The sequence below is a fragment of the Madurella fahalii genome, assembly GCF_045866475.1.
Source record: "Madurella fahalii IFM 68171 DNA, scaffold_6, whole genome shotgun sequence".
In the NCBI taxonomy this organism is placed as follows: domain Eukaryota; kingdom Fungi; phylum Ascomycota; class Sordariomycetes; order Sordariales; genus Madurella; species Madurella fahalii.
Genome location: NW_027263976.1, coordinates 1030656 through 1045768, shown reverse-complemented (window position 1 = coordinate 1045768; position 15113 = coordinate 1030656). Strand labels below are relative to the sequence as shown.

Sequence of the window (15113 nt, the reverse complement as noted above, 5' to 3'; positions counted from 1 at the left end):
GCTAGCTGCCTTCCCTCCTTTCCGTTATTCTCTGCCAACGCTGCGCAAACTCGCGTATCCCACCCTCCCCGCCAAGGCTGGCATCCACCACCTCCTTGGGAAGTTTATGCGCCGAATACTGCGGCGAGCTGAAGTTGTACGCGGCCGGATCATCCTCCTCAACTAACCTCAATTCCGGCTCCGTTTCCTCCTCCTCCTCCTCCTCCTCTTCCTCATCATCCGTACTGCTACTTGCCGTCCCCGCCTCCTCCTCTGCCTCTCCCTCATGCTGCTGTTGCATATCCGAGGCACTCCCAAACAGTGGTCTCGCAACCCGCATCTCCAACAACTCCCGCCAGTCAAACAGCAGAGTATCTGTCCTTGGCGCCCAGGGGTTGATGTCGATCAGGCGTGCCCTGCCCAGGGTGGTTCTGTTCTCCCCTTCTTGGTCATCGTCATCGTAGTCTGCCTCGGGAATATACACGTCGAAAACGAAGCAGGAGTCGGGGAAGGTAAAGCGCATCTTGGACCGGAAGAGCTCCTGGGCGCGGCGGATGATCTGGGGCCGCAGGGATTTGAGAAAGGCGTAGTAGTTCAGGTCGCGCTGCGAGATGGCGATCAGGCTGCGGTCCTTGACGAAGCACCGGAACTCGAGCGACGGGAGCGGGTTGAAGTAGCTGCGGAGGACCAGCACCGGGGTGAAGTCGGGGGCGAGCGGCGGGTTGTCGCCGTGCGCCGACGTGTTGGGGACCGTGTCGTCGAACGCGTGCGACAGGTCGTGGCTTATGAAGGACGACGACTTGAGGAGGATGTAGACGTCGTTGGCGGAGGTGCATTTCATTGTGTTGGGATGCCGCGAGATCCAGGTCGCGTCCTTGGGCGAGGACCAGTTCAGCTTGGGGCAGGCCGCGCCGCCGAGGGAGGCGATGGCTTCGGTTATCGAGGCGTGGAGTGCGGGGAAGCGGAGGTTGGGGGGTTGCCGGCGCGTCGTGGATGTGGGTTCGTCATCGTCGTCATCGTCGTCGTCGGAATCTGAATCGGTTCCGGGTTCCCCGGCGCCGGGTCGGGGCGCGGGTGCCGACGAGGAGGTGAAGGAAGGTTCCCAGTCGTCATCTTCATCACCGGACGCGGCTGTATCTGATTGGTTATTGTTACTGCCGGAGCCTTCGTCGGCGAGGATGATGCCGTCCTCGTGGATGTAGGAGATGAAGTCTTGGGTTAGGGGGATGATGCGGGAGCGGATGCAGGAGGGGCGGTATCTGTGGGGTGTTAGTGATCTTGGATGTCCTTTGGGGATTGGACGTGATTGCGTACTTTGGAAACCAGTAGTCATATGAACAGTGGAGGATGTGCTCCCTTTTGACGGGAGGGAACCGCAGTTCATCGTCTGCTGCGCTCCCGCGTTGTGAGGTGGTAGGTTCTAGGGCAGGCATGATCGTTGTGGGTCCTCGAGCTACTCCGTTAGGTTGGGGCCGAGGAAGGATTCAACGGCAATGGCAGATTGAGAGAAAGAATAGAGAGTAATTCAAGGCATATTGAATGGGATGCCTCGAGTCGTCATATAAATTCATGGTGGGGTTGACTCATTGACAGGAGATCTGCCCCGCATTCGTTACATTTTCTGCCGGTCATTTCGAGATGCCAGGTTCGCTCCCTCACCGCCTCTCGAAAACTACCTGGCAAGCTCCCTCGACCTGAGCCTCGTTCAAACACCGTGCCAAACACAGTTGCCCTACCATCCGCCCGACATCTCTCGGCTCTCTCGGATAATCCAAAAGCAACTCATATCCCAAACAAGAAAAGGAAGAGCGTGGAAATGTCAGACAACGTCGGCCTTTCGACCCCCCGCGGCAGCGGCACCTCGGGGTACGTGCAGCGTAACCTGGCGCACATGCGCCCCCGCGACATGGCCGCGCCCTACCAGCCCCGCGACCTCGACAGCCTGAAGCACAAGCAGCGTCAACCGGACAAGGGCCTGCTCGAGCACGAGCGCAAGCGTGAGGTCGAGGTCAAGGTGTTTGAGCTGCGGGATAAGCTCGAGGAGGAAGGGTGCGTTTCTCCCTCCTATCTTTTTACAAGAAGTTACGTTATGTTTTTTGCGCGGAAGCTGATGTTAGATGGCCTGTAGGATCGAGGAAGAGGAGATTGATTCCCGATGTGACGAGCTACGAAAGAAGCTGCTAGCAGAGATGGAGAAGAACCAGGATGGGGATAGGAGGAGAGGAAGCGGTGGCGGCGGGGTGGGACCGAGGCGGAACTTCAAGATGCATCAGGTTCATGAGCTGGCCGATGCCAAGATGAAGGAGAGTGAGCGGCTGAGACAGGCGCTCAAGATTAGCAAGGACTACGAGGAGGGGAGTCATTGGCGCAGGCAGGAGGAGAGGTTGAAGAAGGCGATGGAGAGGGACGCCGAGGATGGGAAGGACGATAGGGGGAGGGAGAGGGAAGGCGAGGGCGATCCGGATAGCGACAGGAACAGGGGCAGGGATTGGGAGGATAGGAGGTGAGCATGGGATTTGCGATTGGAATCGTGCTTGTATACCACTAGGCAGGAGTTTGGTGTCATGGGCGCATTCGGGATTGATTGGTCGGGGGCCATTATATTGCGTTGGAAAAAGGGTTCATCTTGTGTTGACCCCGCCTCAAGCAGAGGATTTTGGCGGGCAAGAAGCCAATATCAAAATATCGAGCTTGCAAGGTCTCTGAAAATCAACCTATCACACTCAACACACAACCGTTTACACTCATAGTTCCCAACGACTATCGACTGCCAATATCACTGTGATATACCGAATGTGTTACACAATGCCGACTAATTCGGCCATAGCCGACCACCAGAGACCTTCCAGAAGCACCGGCGAAGACGCTCGCCCCATTGGGAACCAGGCGGCCATGGCATCACAATGGAATGATCGAATAGAAAACCACCGGAAGCCGCCCTGCGCCGCATCCAGACAGGCTGCAGATTCCCCCATGCAAGTGATTTGCTCATCCCACTCTCCCTCCGTCTCGGGTGTTTTACTTTGAACCGACCAAATACCGCGGCCCCCTATCCTCCCAATGGTGACTGAACGTCGGTGTACCGGTACTTGAGACGATAGTGTACTGCACGAATAGAAATGCAAGTCACTCTCTAGCCAGTGCCCCGCAAGCCCGCCGACTGTACGTACGTACGGGCGCTAATTTAGGCGGAAGAAGATCAATCGGCCAACCACGACCTTGCACATTTTCTCGTTGCATATGCAGCACGGTTTACAGTTAGGGCGGGCATGCAGTGAAGCGGGAGGCGGAAGACGGAACACCCGGAACCCGGGAGGGTCAAGGGGTCTTTTCGGCTCCCTTCTTTGGAAGGTGTTGGTATTATCAAGGACAGTTGAGGATGCTGTCTTACATTGAAGGCAGCTGAGCGATGCATCTCAACGACGCAATTCGTTCGATCTCCGGAAAGGTGGTGTAGGATGACTCAATCTGGCGCCTTTCCGCTGCATGAAGGCAGAGCAAAGCTGCTTGTGACCCCCGAGCGAGAGTGACGCACTCTTCTCGTCTGGGTAATGGAAAAGGGGGCTGATGTTATCTCAGAGCCTCGCGAGCGGTGGCAACATGGCGGACACGACACCCAACGGCGTAGCTACGCTTACACGGCATCCCGTCGCCCCATCAGCAGCCATAACCGCAGCAGAGAAGCGGGGCGGAATTCACAAGCCATGGAAGCCCGTGCCGAACGGACACCGGCCGGCCCGCAAGCTCTAGTAGAGTAAGGGCCGAGCATACGCAACCGAACCTAAAGTCCGGTCAGTGCAGCGCAGTGCAGTGCGGCTTTGGACGGAGCAATCGCATCAGAGCAAAGCACGCATATATATATGTATTCATATGCAGCACCAACACCACCACAACCTACAGTGTAGCAATCTGCAGCCGACCTGCAGCCACCATGCAAAGCTGCAACCATCACTGGGATCAGACCCGTTCAAGAGGATGGAAGGGTGGAGGAGCGAAGCGGCATGGAAACCACGGGCCTCCCATAGAACCATTGCGGGGAAACTGAACCATGAATGGGAAAATCCGGGGTGATCGATCGGCGCGACAACATGGGATAAAATTGGCTGGATGAGACGATCGGTTGTAGCCGCCCGCGACGGAGATCAAAATCGAATTCGATGTCGGGATCGCGTAGCTCAGAATAGACAAGGTAGTTCAGATAATCCTAACCCCGACAATGCATTGCCCATGATGGGGGGATGACGACACGGGGCATCGGATCAAAAGACCAACTGACTGGACCGACTGACCCCGCGGGGCGGGAGTTTCGGGGGGTTTGGAACTTTGGATGGACGGCTCCTCCCCGGAAAATGCAACGGCAAATTGAAAATCTGGGGTAATAAGAGAAACCACATGTGCTGTCTTTGATAGCCTACCCTACCTCGGCTCGGATGAAGAGCTCGCCGCTTGCTTCCGCGAAGCTACTGCACCTCCAATAGGCACCAACACGCGTTCCCTGTGGGGAAGTCTCCATCGACTGCGCTACACTAGTGAGAGGTAAGGGGGTTGTGGATCGATCGATGGCCGGGATGATTGCACGTTGAAAGGCAAGAGAGCAGAACACGACTCGTTACACAACACAAACAACAACGATCTCCAACATGACCACCCAGAATGCTCATCCATTCATCCATCCCTAAGTAGCAGCATAAATACCTGCAAAATAAAGGAGTAAAAAAAATAAACAAAGAATAGTTCAAAACCTGCCATCAAGCAGCAACAAAGCTACTGGAATAGTCCAATACATTTCCCAGCTCCCTCGCTCCCTCTGTTCCTGTAAGCCTTCTAAGCCAGCCTAACCGCCATCGTGAATCAGTAGGGTAATGTCCATGTGAGCATCCAGCCCAGCGACCCAAGCTCTGCTCCCGCAAAATTCAACGCGGGAAACGAAACACCATGCCACTAGTACCAAGCAGGTAACTAAACCAGTCAACCATACGGTTCAAGATCGGGCCCTCGAGCTATTCTACTCAGACCATGCTCAAGCCGGGCGGCGAGCGGTACGCCCCGTCCGTCCGGTATCCCAGAAGTCCGGTTCGGTCCCGGGTCAGGTCTCCTTTCCTATCCTGTCCTGCATTGCGGTGTGAACCGTACCTTCCCTCTCCTCGATATCTTTTTCCAAATCCTGCAGGGTGCCTCCCCTTTCCATTTCCGCAAACTAACCGACGCTGGCACTGTTCTCAAGTGCAGTGTGACCGGGGTATATAATAATGAGAGCTGTGCTTTCAGGCGTAGCTTGTTGCCTTTAGAAGCTGCATTGTCTGCCACACAGCCGGCTGGGGCGAGGTAATGGTAAAGTCGTTTTGGTCGCCGTGGGCAGCATACAGCAGAAGGGGAAAAAAAAAAAAAAAAAACCGCCACCACCATCCCCTCGTTCACTCGGACGGGGAGCATTCATGATTTTGATCTTTTTTTTTTTTCTTTCCTCGTCATGACATCCATTCTAACGTGCCACAGGCTGCATAAAAAAAAAAAGCTTCGTTATAACCATTTCGGATGATCATCGGGACATCGTACACATCGGTCGGCACTCGAGAAAGGGGTTAAGCACACACTGACATCGGCTCGGGACTCGGGGGCTCGCGCGGGCAGTCGGCTCGTTCAACAAAGATGTATTGGGGGTATCGTTCAAAGGAATCCGGACTCGGCCAGGACTCTGCACGTCACATCAGTCATACCGTAATCGTCACAAGACAAGAAAGTACACCAAGCAACGTATCCAACACAATCGGCTAAGAGACAATCGCAAATTGATTCTTAAATCTCACATACCTGACGATCTTCTCGTCTTCCCTCTCGCGCGGCTCGATCTGCAAGCTCTTGTCGTACATCTCGTGCACGTCGCCGGCCGCCTGCATGTTGCTCAAGATGTAATCCTGCAGCTCCGGCACGGGCTGCAGAGAGTACGCAACATTCTGGTACTGTTGGATGTCACGGATAACCTCGGCCGTCTTTGCCCGCTTGGCAAAGTTGATGAGGTTGGTCTTCTTGATAATGGACGGGATGCCGTCCTCGATGAAAGTGAGATCCGTCAGGTACACGCCTACGACACATGCGTATTAGTGCCCGCAACACAATCACCCAGCGGGAGAAGGGGGTATGCAAGGCTTACCAAAGAACGGGATGCACGGGGGGTTGGCGGCATGCAGCGCTTCTCTGTACTCGCCAAAGTTCTTTGTGCTAGCCATTAGCTTGCGCATAGTTTCCAGCGTAGCATGGATCCGCTGGGGGACCTGGTCCCATGTCCGCTTAAGGCGAGCGATGGGCGCAGTTCCCAGTGCAGAGATGATCGAGGTCAGGGTGGAGAAGTTGTTTAATGTCCGGCATTTCTGGTTTCGTGGTCAGCAAAGTTCGCGCAAAACACACCGAAAACTTGGGACGAAGGGTGAGCATTACATCAGCGACCGCGACAAAGTGCTTGATGACGACGACGCGTTTCCTCACGTCGGTCTGCGAGAGAATCATTTCCGCTACCCAATTGGTCATTTGGTTGGAGTGCAGGATGAGCGCCTTGACATTAGGCGCGGGCTCCGGCTCTCCTTCCCCAACCTTCTTCTGCCACGTCTTGTTGAGGCATTCTGTCGACTTGATTTTGCCGTACAGCCGAGACTCGATGATTGTGAGTTGCCGGGCGAACTCGACGACATCAATATCGAGGAACTTGAGCTTCTTCATGTTCTTGGGCATGATCGGAGCCGGCGTGTTCTGGTTGACCGTCTGGATCATGCGCCGGCCCGTGGCCTCCTTGCCACTCAGTCGTTGGTCGAGAACTGCCATCAGGGGGGCCGACCCAGGAGTCTCTGTCGACTTGACTGTGTCCTTGGCAAAATTGTAGACATCCCGGATGAGCTGCTTGGTCTCCTCGCTCTGATCCTCCATCCAGAAATTGTCGAACCAGTTCTTGAGGATGTTGACGACCCGGAAACGAATCAGCTTCTGCTTCCCATCCCGCCACATCTCATACTCGGACTGCGTCAACCCTTCTGGCGGCTGGATGCCGAACCTCTTGACCAGCATCTCAAACAATTCTCGAGCTGATGTGAAAGACCTGTATGTGAGGAGGAATGTGTTGTTGAAGTTTGCGTCCAGCTTGTCGTGCCGGGTTAGCTGCTCTACCAAGGCAAGCAGAGAACCGCCCTTGACGGTCGGGGGTGTCGTCTTGAGGTCCCAAGATAGATCGTTCTCGTGATCCAGCTTTAAGAATTCGGGCGTATCGTCGACCAGTGTCTGCACCACCGGGGCCGGATCTTCTCCGAAGAACCTCTTCATCTTCGAGGGGTCGCCCTTCCGGTAGTTCGCCGGCAGCGTCTCGCCTTCCGTGAATGACTGTGACCCGAGCGGCAACCCTGGCCGCACGAATCCCCGGGACTCCGTCCGCTGGTGCGGCCGCTCATACGGCATTGTCTCCGTCCGCCTCAGCTGCTCTCTTTGTAGGACCTCCTCACGCATGCTGATTTCGGCTTGCTGTTGTAGAACGATAGAAACCTGCTCTGAGAGAAGTTGAAGTGAGAAGCCTATGTGCGAAGAATTGGTTTCTAGAGCCCGTGCGCATTGCCGGACATACTCCAGCCTCTCTTCCAGAGCCTGGCCCCTTACTTCCGACCACTCATCGGCCAACGGCCCGGCGACGGCCTGGCAGCCTAACAGCAGGTCCGATATGTTGTCGTAAAGACTTTGCTTGTTCGTGCTAAAATCGGCGAGCTGCGGCGTCTGGAACGTGTTGCAGAGGAGTGAGAGGTCGATCGACTCGATCATGGCAATCCAGGGCTTGAACATCTCGAGAACCTTGCCTCCGGCGGCGCAAACATTATTGCCAATGACCTCGTGCTTGTATGGCGTGATGACCTTGTCTGCAGTCACTAGATTCTTGTCCAGCTCACGGATACTGGACACTAACATCCGTTTTAGCTCGTCCAATCTTTCGAGGAGTTTCCCGTCAAGAACAGCCGTGGGGTCGACAACACCCTCTTCGTCTTCGAGGAAGTTGGAGGTGATAGGATCGCGAGGGCCTAGACCATTATTTTGCCAACTCCCGCCAGCGCTAGATCCAATGACAAAACCTGGAAATAGGCGGGGGATTTCTTCACCGCGTTGTTGCCTCGCCACTTCGACATAGCTGAATACCCCAAGAAGAACACCATCCGCCTCCTGGAGACATTTCTGAACAGACTCGGCATTAGGCCAATCTGCGGCGGCAATGTGCGAGGAGATCACGAGCTTGGAGAACTTGGACATCATATCCCTGAAGTGGGGGTAAAGGGCCTTGTTGGTGGAGATGATGGACGGCTGGCCGGAGTGGTTATCGGTCGTGCCTGACCCGGCGGCTAGGAGCAGTCGCAAGTGGTCTGAGATATCCTCTGCTCGCGCCACATATTCCGATCGGTTGCCGCTTGTGATGGCATCACGGTAACGATCGATAGACTTCTTCATGTTTGAGACCAGTCGGCTCCATGTCAGGGGGGGAGTGGTTCCGTCGTCAAAGAACGAGCGTGGAATCGTGGCAGCGGTGGGGAGGTTAAAGGAAGAGCTGGTGAATGCGGTAGCGGAGGCGATCATGGGCGCATGGAGCAGGTTACCGTTTGCAAAGGTATCTCCCCGCGACCTTGTTCCAGGAGACTGGCCGTTCATCGAGTCCATGGAGGGCGCGGGCGAGATACCATCATTAGCGTTGGTTCGGCGGGTTGTGGCCTGCGGTTGCGCGTGAGTACTATATACAGGCCGACATAAAGGGATGTCCAGACGGAACTTACCGTTGTGCCTCGTGATGCATTCATAATAGCTTCGCCCTCCAACTCGGATGCAGAGTTTACGTCACTCTCGTCCTCTTCCTCTTGTGTCAGGCCTCTAGCGATCATCTCGGGTGGGGGCCGCGTCCGGTCCGGCATGCTAACGTTCATCCGGTCTCGGGGCCCGGTCTCGGTGATGGAGGAGGGTGACTCGAGCGGCAGCTCCATGCTGCTCTCGCCCGTCATGGTATTGTAGTAATAGAGTCTGCCGTCTGGTGTGGCTTGCGGGATCCAGAAATCAGCCCGGGACCTGTCCTCGGCTCCCTCGAGCGGCAGACCCTCGTGGTCATCGTGATCGGATACCTCGTCATCGTCAAATCCCTCTTCGTACACTTCCTGGTCGTCGTTCTCATCTTCAACCTGTTCGGTGTTCCCATCCTCTTCTAGCTCCGGGAGCTCGTCCGGGCTCGTGATGATCTGGCAATAGTTGCTCGGAAACCAGCCTCTCACGCCGTTGATTACACCGTCCCACCATCCACTCTCCAGCCGCGTGATAACCTGGATGACGTCGCCCTCATGGAAACTCAAGCTCGTCCTGTCATCAGCCTCATAGTCGTAGAGGGCGCGCACGTACATGGCACCGGGCGGTGCCGTGCCCACAATTCCGTTCATGAGGGAGGTTGAGTCTGCTGTGAAATAGGTGGTGTAGGAATTGTCGCCGCCGGCGCTGGCTCCCTGGGATGACGCCGGATCGGCCGGATTGCTGTGGTGCGGTTGTGGAACGCCGGAGCTGGCAAAGTCGGGATCCGAATAAGCAGTCGTCGCCGTGTTTTGACCCTGGAGTGCCGACACAGGGGTCCGTGTCATTAGCATATTGAGGTGGTTGTCAAGACGGGCAGAGGCGGCATGAAAAGAGGGCGGCGGCTAGAGCCCGACAATGGGTCATTCGTTCAGCCCTGCTACCCCTCGACCGTGTTTGTTCGCTCGCGTGTTGCCGAAGGCAGATTGCGGGCTCGGTTGCTCGCAACTGGTGGCAACGTGATGCTAGGTCGAATCTCTGGCGTCACGGCAGGCTGCTGCCGGCCAGGATGGGATGTCGGACCTTGTGCAGGCGCTTGATAGCCTCGCACGGTACGAAGCGTTCCGCGATGCAGCAATCTGACTGGTCGCCGGGATCGACGGTGTGCGCGCAAAGGAGGGATGTCGAGAGGGGTGAATGCGCAATTCGCCCGATTTTTTGGCCTGGAAGAGGCCGCTAAAGGATCGGCCTTGCTATCTCTCGCTCGCCGTAGACTCGCTGCTCGCGCGAATCAAAGATTGGGCCTCTCCTGTTGCTGGTGACTGGCATCCAAAAGGCCAGGGACTCGCCTACGCCCAAGGTGCCAAGGTGAGTCGGATGAAGTTCAAGGGTAAGGTTGATAAAAGAGAGCGAGCGTCTGGGATTGGAAGGGGACGGTCCGTTCGTTGGCCACAACTTTGCTTGGGCGGGGTGGACAAGGCCCTGGCTGTTCCGCATAGGGGAGGGCGGGGCGTGTTCGAGGGGAAAGGAGGTCTGTCCGCCGCACCCGAGCGGTGTCTGACTCTGTTTGTGCAGACCTAACGTTAATGATCTCCAACAAAACCCTACCGCGATCTTGCGAACCAGGAAGTATAGAAGGCTATTCAGAACGAAAACTGCACCATGGGCAGCCGTTGTCTTCGTCTCCTCAATCATGAAGTGTCAACTCTCTAATTCCAAAATATTTCACCTGTTGCTACGGTACCACAGTGTGCAAATGCTCCAATGCTCCTCCAAATGCCTGGTGCGGTCCCTGTCTGGCTCCCGGCGCGCCTGCGAATTGCTTGGTGGGCCATCAAATCTTGGCGCCTGTCCCATCCCTCCCCCTTCTAGTTCTCGCTCTTTTCGTGCAGCCCCGGGGCTCGTACCAATACCTTGCCTACCTTAGTACGACGAGGGACCTCGACCCGCATGGCTTTCTCCTCTGCCGAGGTCATCAAGAAGCGGCAAAACGCAGCAGCTAGCATGCACGCTTTCCATGAAAGCTATCCAAATGCCGTCATGTTGCGATGGACACCTGGGTTCTGCGTTTCGGCCGAATGAAGCTCCGCTGGTGGTGCACGCATCAACACAATGTGCGACTGCACCTACATAAATAACAAACACAACCTCGTGATAGGGGACGGGCATGCCATAATGCGAGGGAATGCCGCCTCCAAGTTCCTCATTATGTAGTTGACTTGCTTTCAAACTCCGTCATCGCTCAACCGAGGAACCTACGCAGTACACTAGGCGATTACCCGCATCTTGCACTTGATTCTACAGGCTACCACAGCCGACATGGTGATTCGGCTGATCGGCTTTTACCTCGAGACCCGCATGACGAGTAATAGCAGATGCTGTCAACAACGCGTTTCCATATAGCCATAACTCACATTAGTTCTCGGCTTGCTGCTAGAATCACGGCATCCGGAATTCACGTTACGGTGTTGATACAAAGAGCGTGCTATCATCTGTTCCGCCAGTTCATCCTCACCATGCAGAGAGGACATCAAGTATAGAGACAGCAAAGAGACGTATAACATCTCACAATGTGTTACCCCCACTGTCTCTCCTCTTGACCACTTGCAAGATAGTGCAGCTGCCACCCACACGCCCTTCGACTAGTCGCCGTTCGGCCTGATGTATCGACTTTCCCAAAGTCGTGTTTCCCCGCACTGATGACACGGTCTGAACAAGACACTCACCTGCCATTTTGGCCATCTATCGTCACGGCTGACTGGGGGAGGAAGGGCATGGCAACATGTCCGGATGCGATTCATAGCTGGGACACAGATGCCTCGGGGCATCATCTCCCTAGTCTGGCTGCTAGCACCAACCGCAGAACGGCCCGTTGGGCACGCGCGGACGGTAGGGCGCCGCAAGAACCCACTTCCTCTCTTCAAACCCAGTTGGCCGGTCACAAGAAGCAGAGTTGGAGAGCCTAACATCGTGAACGAAGGGCGGATTCCATCCTTGATCCGTTGGGAGTATTCTCGACGGCCCTCTCTGGCTTATCCGACGGCGCTTGGTGGCCATCCACATCAAATGATCTCTGCGAGATGGAATCATTGCTCTCGGTGATACTATAATTGCTGATAGGGGTGAAGTTAAACGTGCGGGGCACGCAGGGGGGAGATACTCGATGGTCGTCATCTCACCAGTCTCTTGACAACCGCCTCCTAACTTAGGCCGGATACTTGTTGCTGTACGACCCTCACGACGTATCTAGCCGCCACGCAGCCAGACCAGCAGCCGCTGTTCATCTTTCCGTGTCGGAGGGCGAGCCAATGTTCGAGGTGTGCTCGGTGGCCAGCAAGACTAGGGCCACGGTGCGCACGTGTCGCCGACTCGATGCGAGAGAACCGGGACATTACCACACCGGAAGGGCGTCGGCTCCGTGTCTTGGGCGTCTCGTGACCGGGCACCTCCCCATCGGAGGCGTAGAAAACGTGTGTCGGTCATCCGTCGACAAAGAGCCGCTGGCGTCGGGTGCATACCACGGCAGGACCACCCGTTGAGAACCACGTGTACCCCTGACAAAGCTAGGTCGTTTTGGCGTTCCCGGCGGTAGGCGGTAGAGCCCGGGACGGATTCAACAGAGGGACCCGCCGCCGTTTGGGGAAAAAGTGGCCTCACGCAGTACCTTGACACTTGCCAGTCTGCACGGCAACCGGCGGTCGCTCCCGAAGCAGCAAGGGGCCGTCCCGTCTTTCCAAAAAGTGCGGTGAAGGCTCGATGGAGGGCTTGCCTCGTTTGACAGCAGGAAAACGGCGCTGGCTTGGCGTGTGAGGCTTCTGGGCACTAGCTGGCTCAGCTGGCTCAGGGGAACCGGTCCTCGCCGAGGAGGCCATCGGTTGGGATTCCTCGAGATGGTCGCCCTCTCAACGTGCGCGAGACGGGAGCTTGATCCTGAGTATTAAAGGCGGGCAGGGTTTGCGAGGAAAGTTCGATGGAGCCAATTTCCGAGCCATCGGCCTCGGGCCATGCCTGAGGCCAGGATGAGACCCGGATGGAGACAGGGTCCCACTTCTCAGGCTCATGCGAAACATCACGAGATGAGATCGAATCTATCGAGGAGCGAACAGACGTGCTGACAAGAAGCAAAATAATTACAGCAGCGCCTGGCTGACAAAATCTCGATGAGGGAGTCGTCACGCTAGCCGCCGGTTTCGTGTCGTCGCAGCAGGTCTTTGGTTCATGGTGGATAGCGATCATCCCAAACGATCGCTTCGGAGGAACCTCTATGGTTGCTGGTCGCCGAGCACGCCGAGGAACAAGCAAGGACATGGCGCGCCGCTCCTTCGAGAAAAATCGTCCCAGCCTGTCACGTTCCGAGAGCCAGCCATTTCGTCCCAGAAATGTCGTCAAAAATTTTGTATGCCTGTGATTGTGCCACGGCCAGGGCCTGTATCTGGTTAGGATCATGCCCATGACACCCTGTTCAATAGCAGTTGGTCAGTATTTTCTGGTTCCAGTCTCTGCAAATGCAGGGGGAAATGGTTCGCAAGCCACCCTCCGTCGCTCCGGGATTTATCACGCTTCAGGGGTTTTGCTTATTTAGCACCCGGAATTTCATCGTGGCCAGCACAAAAAGCAACGCTGTTGTTTCCAGAGGCTGAAAATGCATAACGTTATCGTCCCGGCCAAAAGGTGCCAGAGGAGGGGCAATCAGCCAGGGAGTCCTTAGCCGGAGTTGATCCCCCTCCCCGTGGTTACTATGCGGCAAGCACCCGCCATCGGTTGCTCTCGATCGCGATAGGACTGGAACCGGGAATTGCATGGCTGCAAGCAGCAGAGCGGGACGAACGGGCGCCGACTGGCTGCGGGCCGGCCGTTTCTTGCAACCTCCTCTCTTGTCGACAAATCAACCAGCTCCCGCCCCCGAAAGCACCAAAAGCGGTCCGTGACTTGACCTTTTGTGGCCTGGATGGGCTTGGTGGGCTGGCTGCAGGTCGGGAGGGCAGGTGGGGTGGGGTGGCTTTTCGAAGGTTCCTCGAGCGCGAGAGAGGGGTTGCATTCCCAAAGCCGGGAGCCGCCAATGTGGCTAGGAAACCGGCTTCAACTTCCGCCCCGGATTAGCGCAAATTTGTTGGCAGGTCGACTGCCACCGTGCGCGCAATTTCAGGGGAGAGGAAAATTCTGTTCCGCCCAAAAAGGGACTCGTCCGAGGGGCCTGGAAAAAAGAAACCGAGATGACCGATCTGGTACGTCTTGGTGCCAAATTTCTTAACTTATGAGCATGGGGTTGTAAGAGCATCGGACTAGACGGCCCCTCTTCGTTATCAAGGAGGAGGAGGGCTTTGCTGTGCTAGTGTAGTGTACTCTATGTAGTGAAGTTAGGCGATGGCAGCTTACCATTGTTCTTTGCGGGTTCTCCGGCCAAGGCGCCAAGACACCAGCCCTGACCGGTTCTCCGCTGAAGCGGATCACGGAGCGCACAGCTGCCACGCAGATGGAACCGAGGAAATCTGGATGACCGGAGCTCTCTGGGCTGTCCTTTCAGCAGTGGTCTGACAAGCAACAAGCTGAAAAGGAGGGGGAGGGGCTCGAGAACTCCGGCCCCAAGCTCTGACTGGGGCAGCGTCCAGGTTGACCCCTCCGTCCCAAAACATACGCGAGGGCGGAACAGCGTCCAATCTCCATCGCGCGCCGACTGGGATTGCGCGCGCTCTGTTGTCGGTTGAGCGGTGGTCACGGGACGCCTTTGGAGTGGCACTTTTTTCATGATGTGAGGATTGGCTGTGAACATCCGCTGCCGCAGCCTTACTTGCGGTATTGCCGTGCATACGGCCAACTCCCCACTCGTGGGCCCCCAAATAGTGTACACGGGTAGGGCATTGTCAAGAGACCGCTATTTTAGGCATGAATGCAATCTCGACATACAGGAGAGTCGTTGTTGAGTGGCATCTCCAGCGGTGGATTGCCCCCCCTCCCAAGGCCTCCGTTCGTCGTTGACGGCGCCGCCCCGCGATGCCAACGCAACGCTGCAACGAACGGCCAGACCCACCGCGTCCCGGAGCTCTTGCAGCTGCTAACCCCACTGTGTCCTCGACGCCAGAGCAATCACCATGTGGCGGTCAGTGACTGCAGACACACAGCAGCTGATCTCGTTGCTCCCGAGAACAGACGAGTGTCTTTGGTGCTGGAAGCGACGAGAAGACGGTTTTTGGCACAGCCGCTGCCAAAAGCAACCGCACCGGCGTGGAGGGGTAACTCGCAGGAATCATTAGAGGCAATTCCGGTACGCAATCGACCGAACATGAACGTGGCCAGATTTCCGCTCCCGCAAACGCGAACCCGTTAGCTACGGTGTGGTACACCCCTCGACG

General features: G+C 56.3%; 3 protein-coding genes across 3 annotated transcripts; 1 reads left to right on the top strand and 2 right to left on the bottom strand.

Moving 5' to 3' along the window:
• Position 1: 1 nt before the first annotated feature.
• MFIFM68171_10347 (Cell division cycle protein 123) lies at positions 2–1412 on the bottom strand (the record flags this gene model as incomplete). Its single annotated transcript, XM_071065766.1, has 2 exons — positions 2–1238; positions 1294–1412. The coding sequence occupies 2 exons, from the start codon at positions 1410–1412 to the stop codon at positions 2–4; spliced, it is 1356 nt and encodes a 451-aa protein (XP_070921867.1).
• Positions 1413–1795: 383 nt separating this feature from the next.
• On the top strand, positions 1796–2486 carry CWC21 (RNA-splicing factor; the record flags this gene model as incomplete). The annotated part of the gene is made up of 2 exons (XM_071065765.1): positions 1796–2028; positions 2108–2486. The coding sequence occupies 2 exons, from the start codon at positions 1796–1798 to the stop codon at positions 2484–2486; spliced, it is 612 nt and encodes a 203-aa protein (XP_070921866.1).
• A 3160-nt stretch (positions 2487–5646) lies between these two features.
• On the bottom strand, positions 5647–9617 carry CDC25 (cell division cycle-related protein; the record flags this gene model as incomplete). Its single annotated transcript, XM_071065764.1, has 5 exons — positions 5647–5674; positions 5791–6061; positions 6131–6347; positions 6415–8706; positions 8769–9617. 5 exons carry the CDS (start codon positions 9615–9617, stop codon positions 5647–5649), a joined length of 3657 nt encoding a protein of 1218 aa, XP_070921865.1.
• Positions 9618–15113: the final 5496 nt, after the last annotated feature.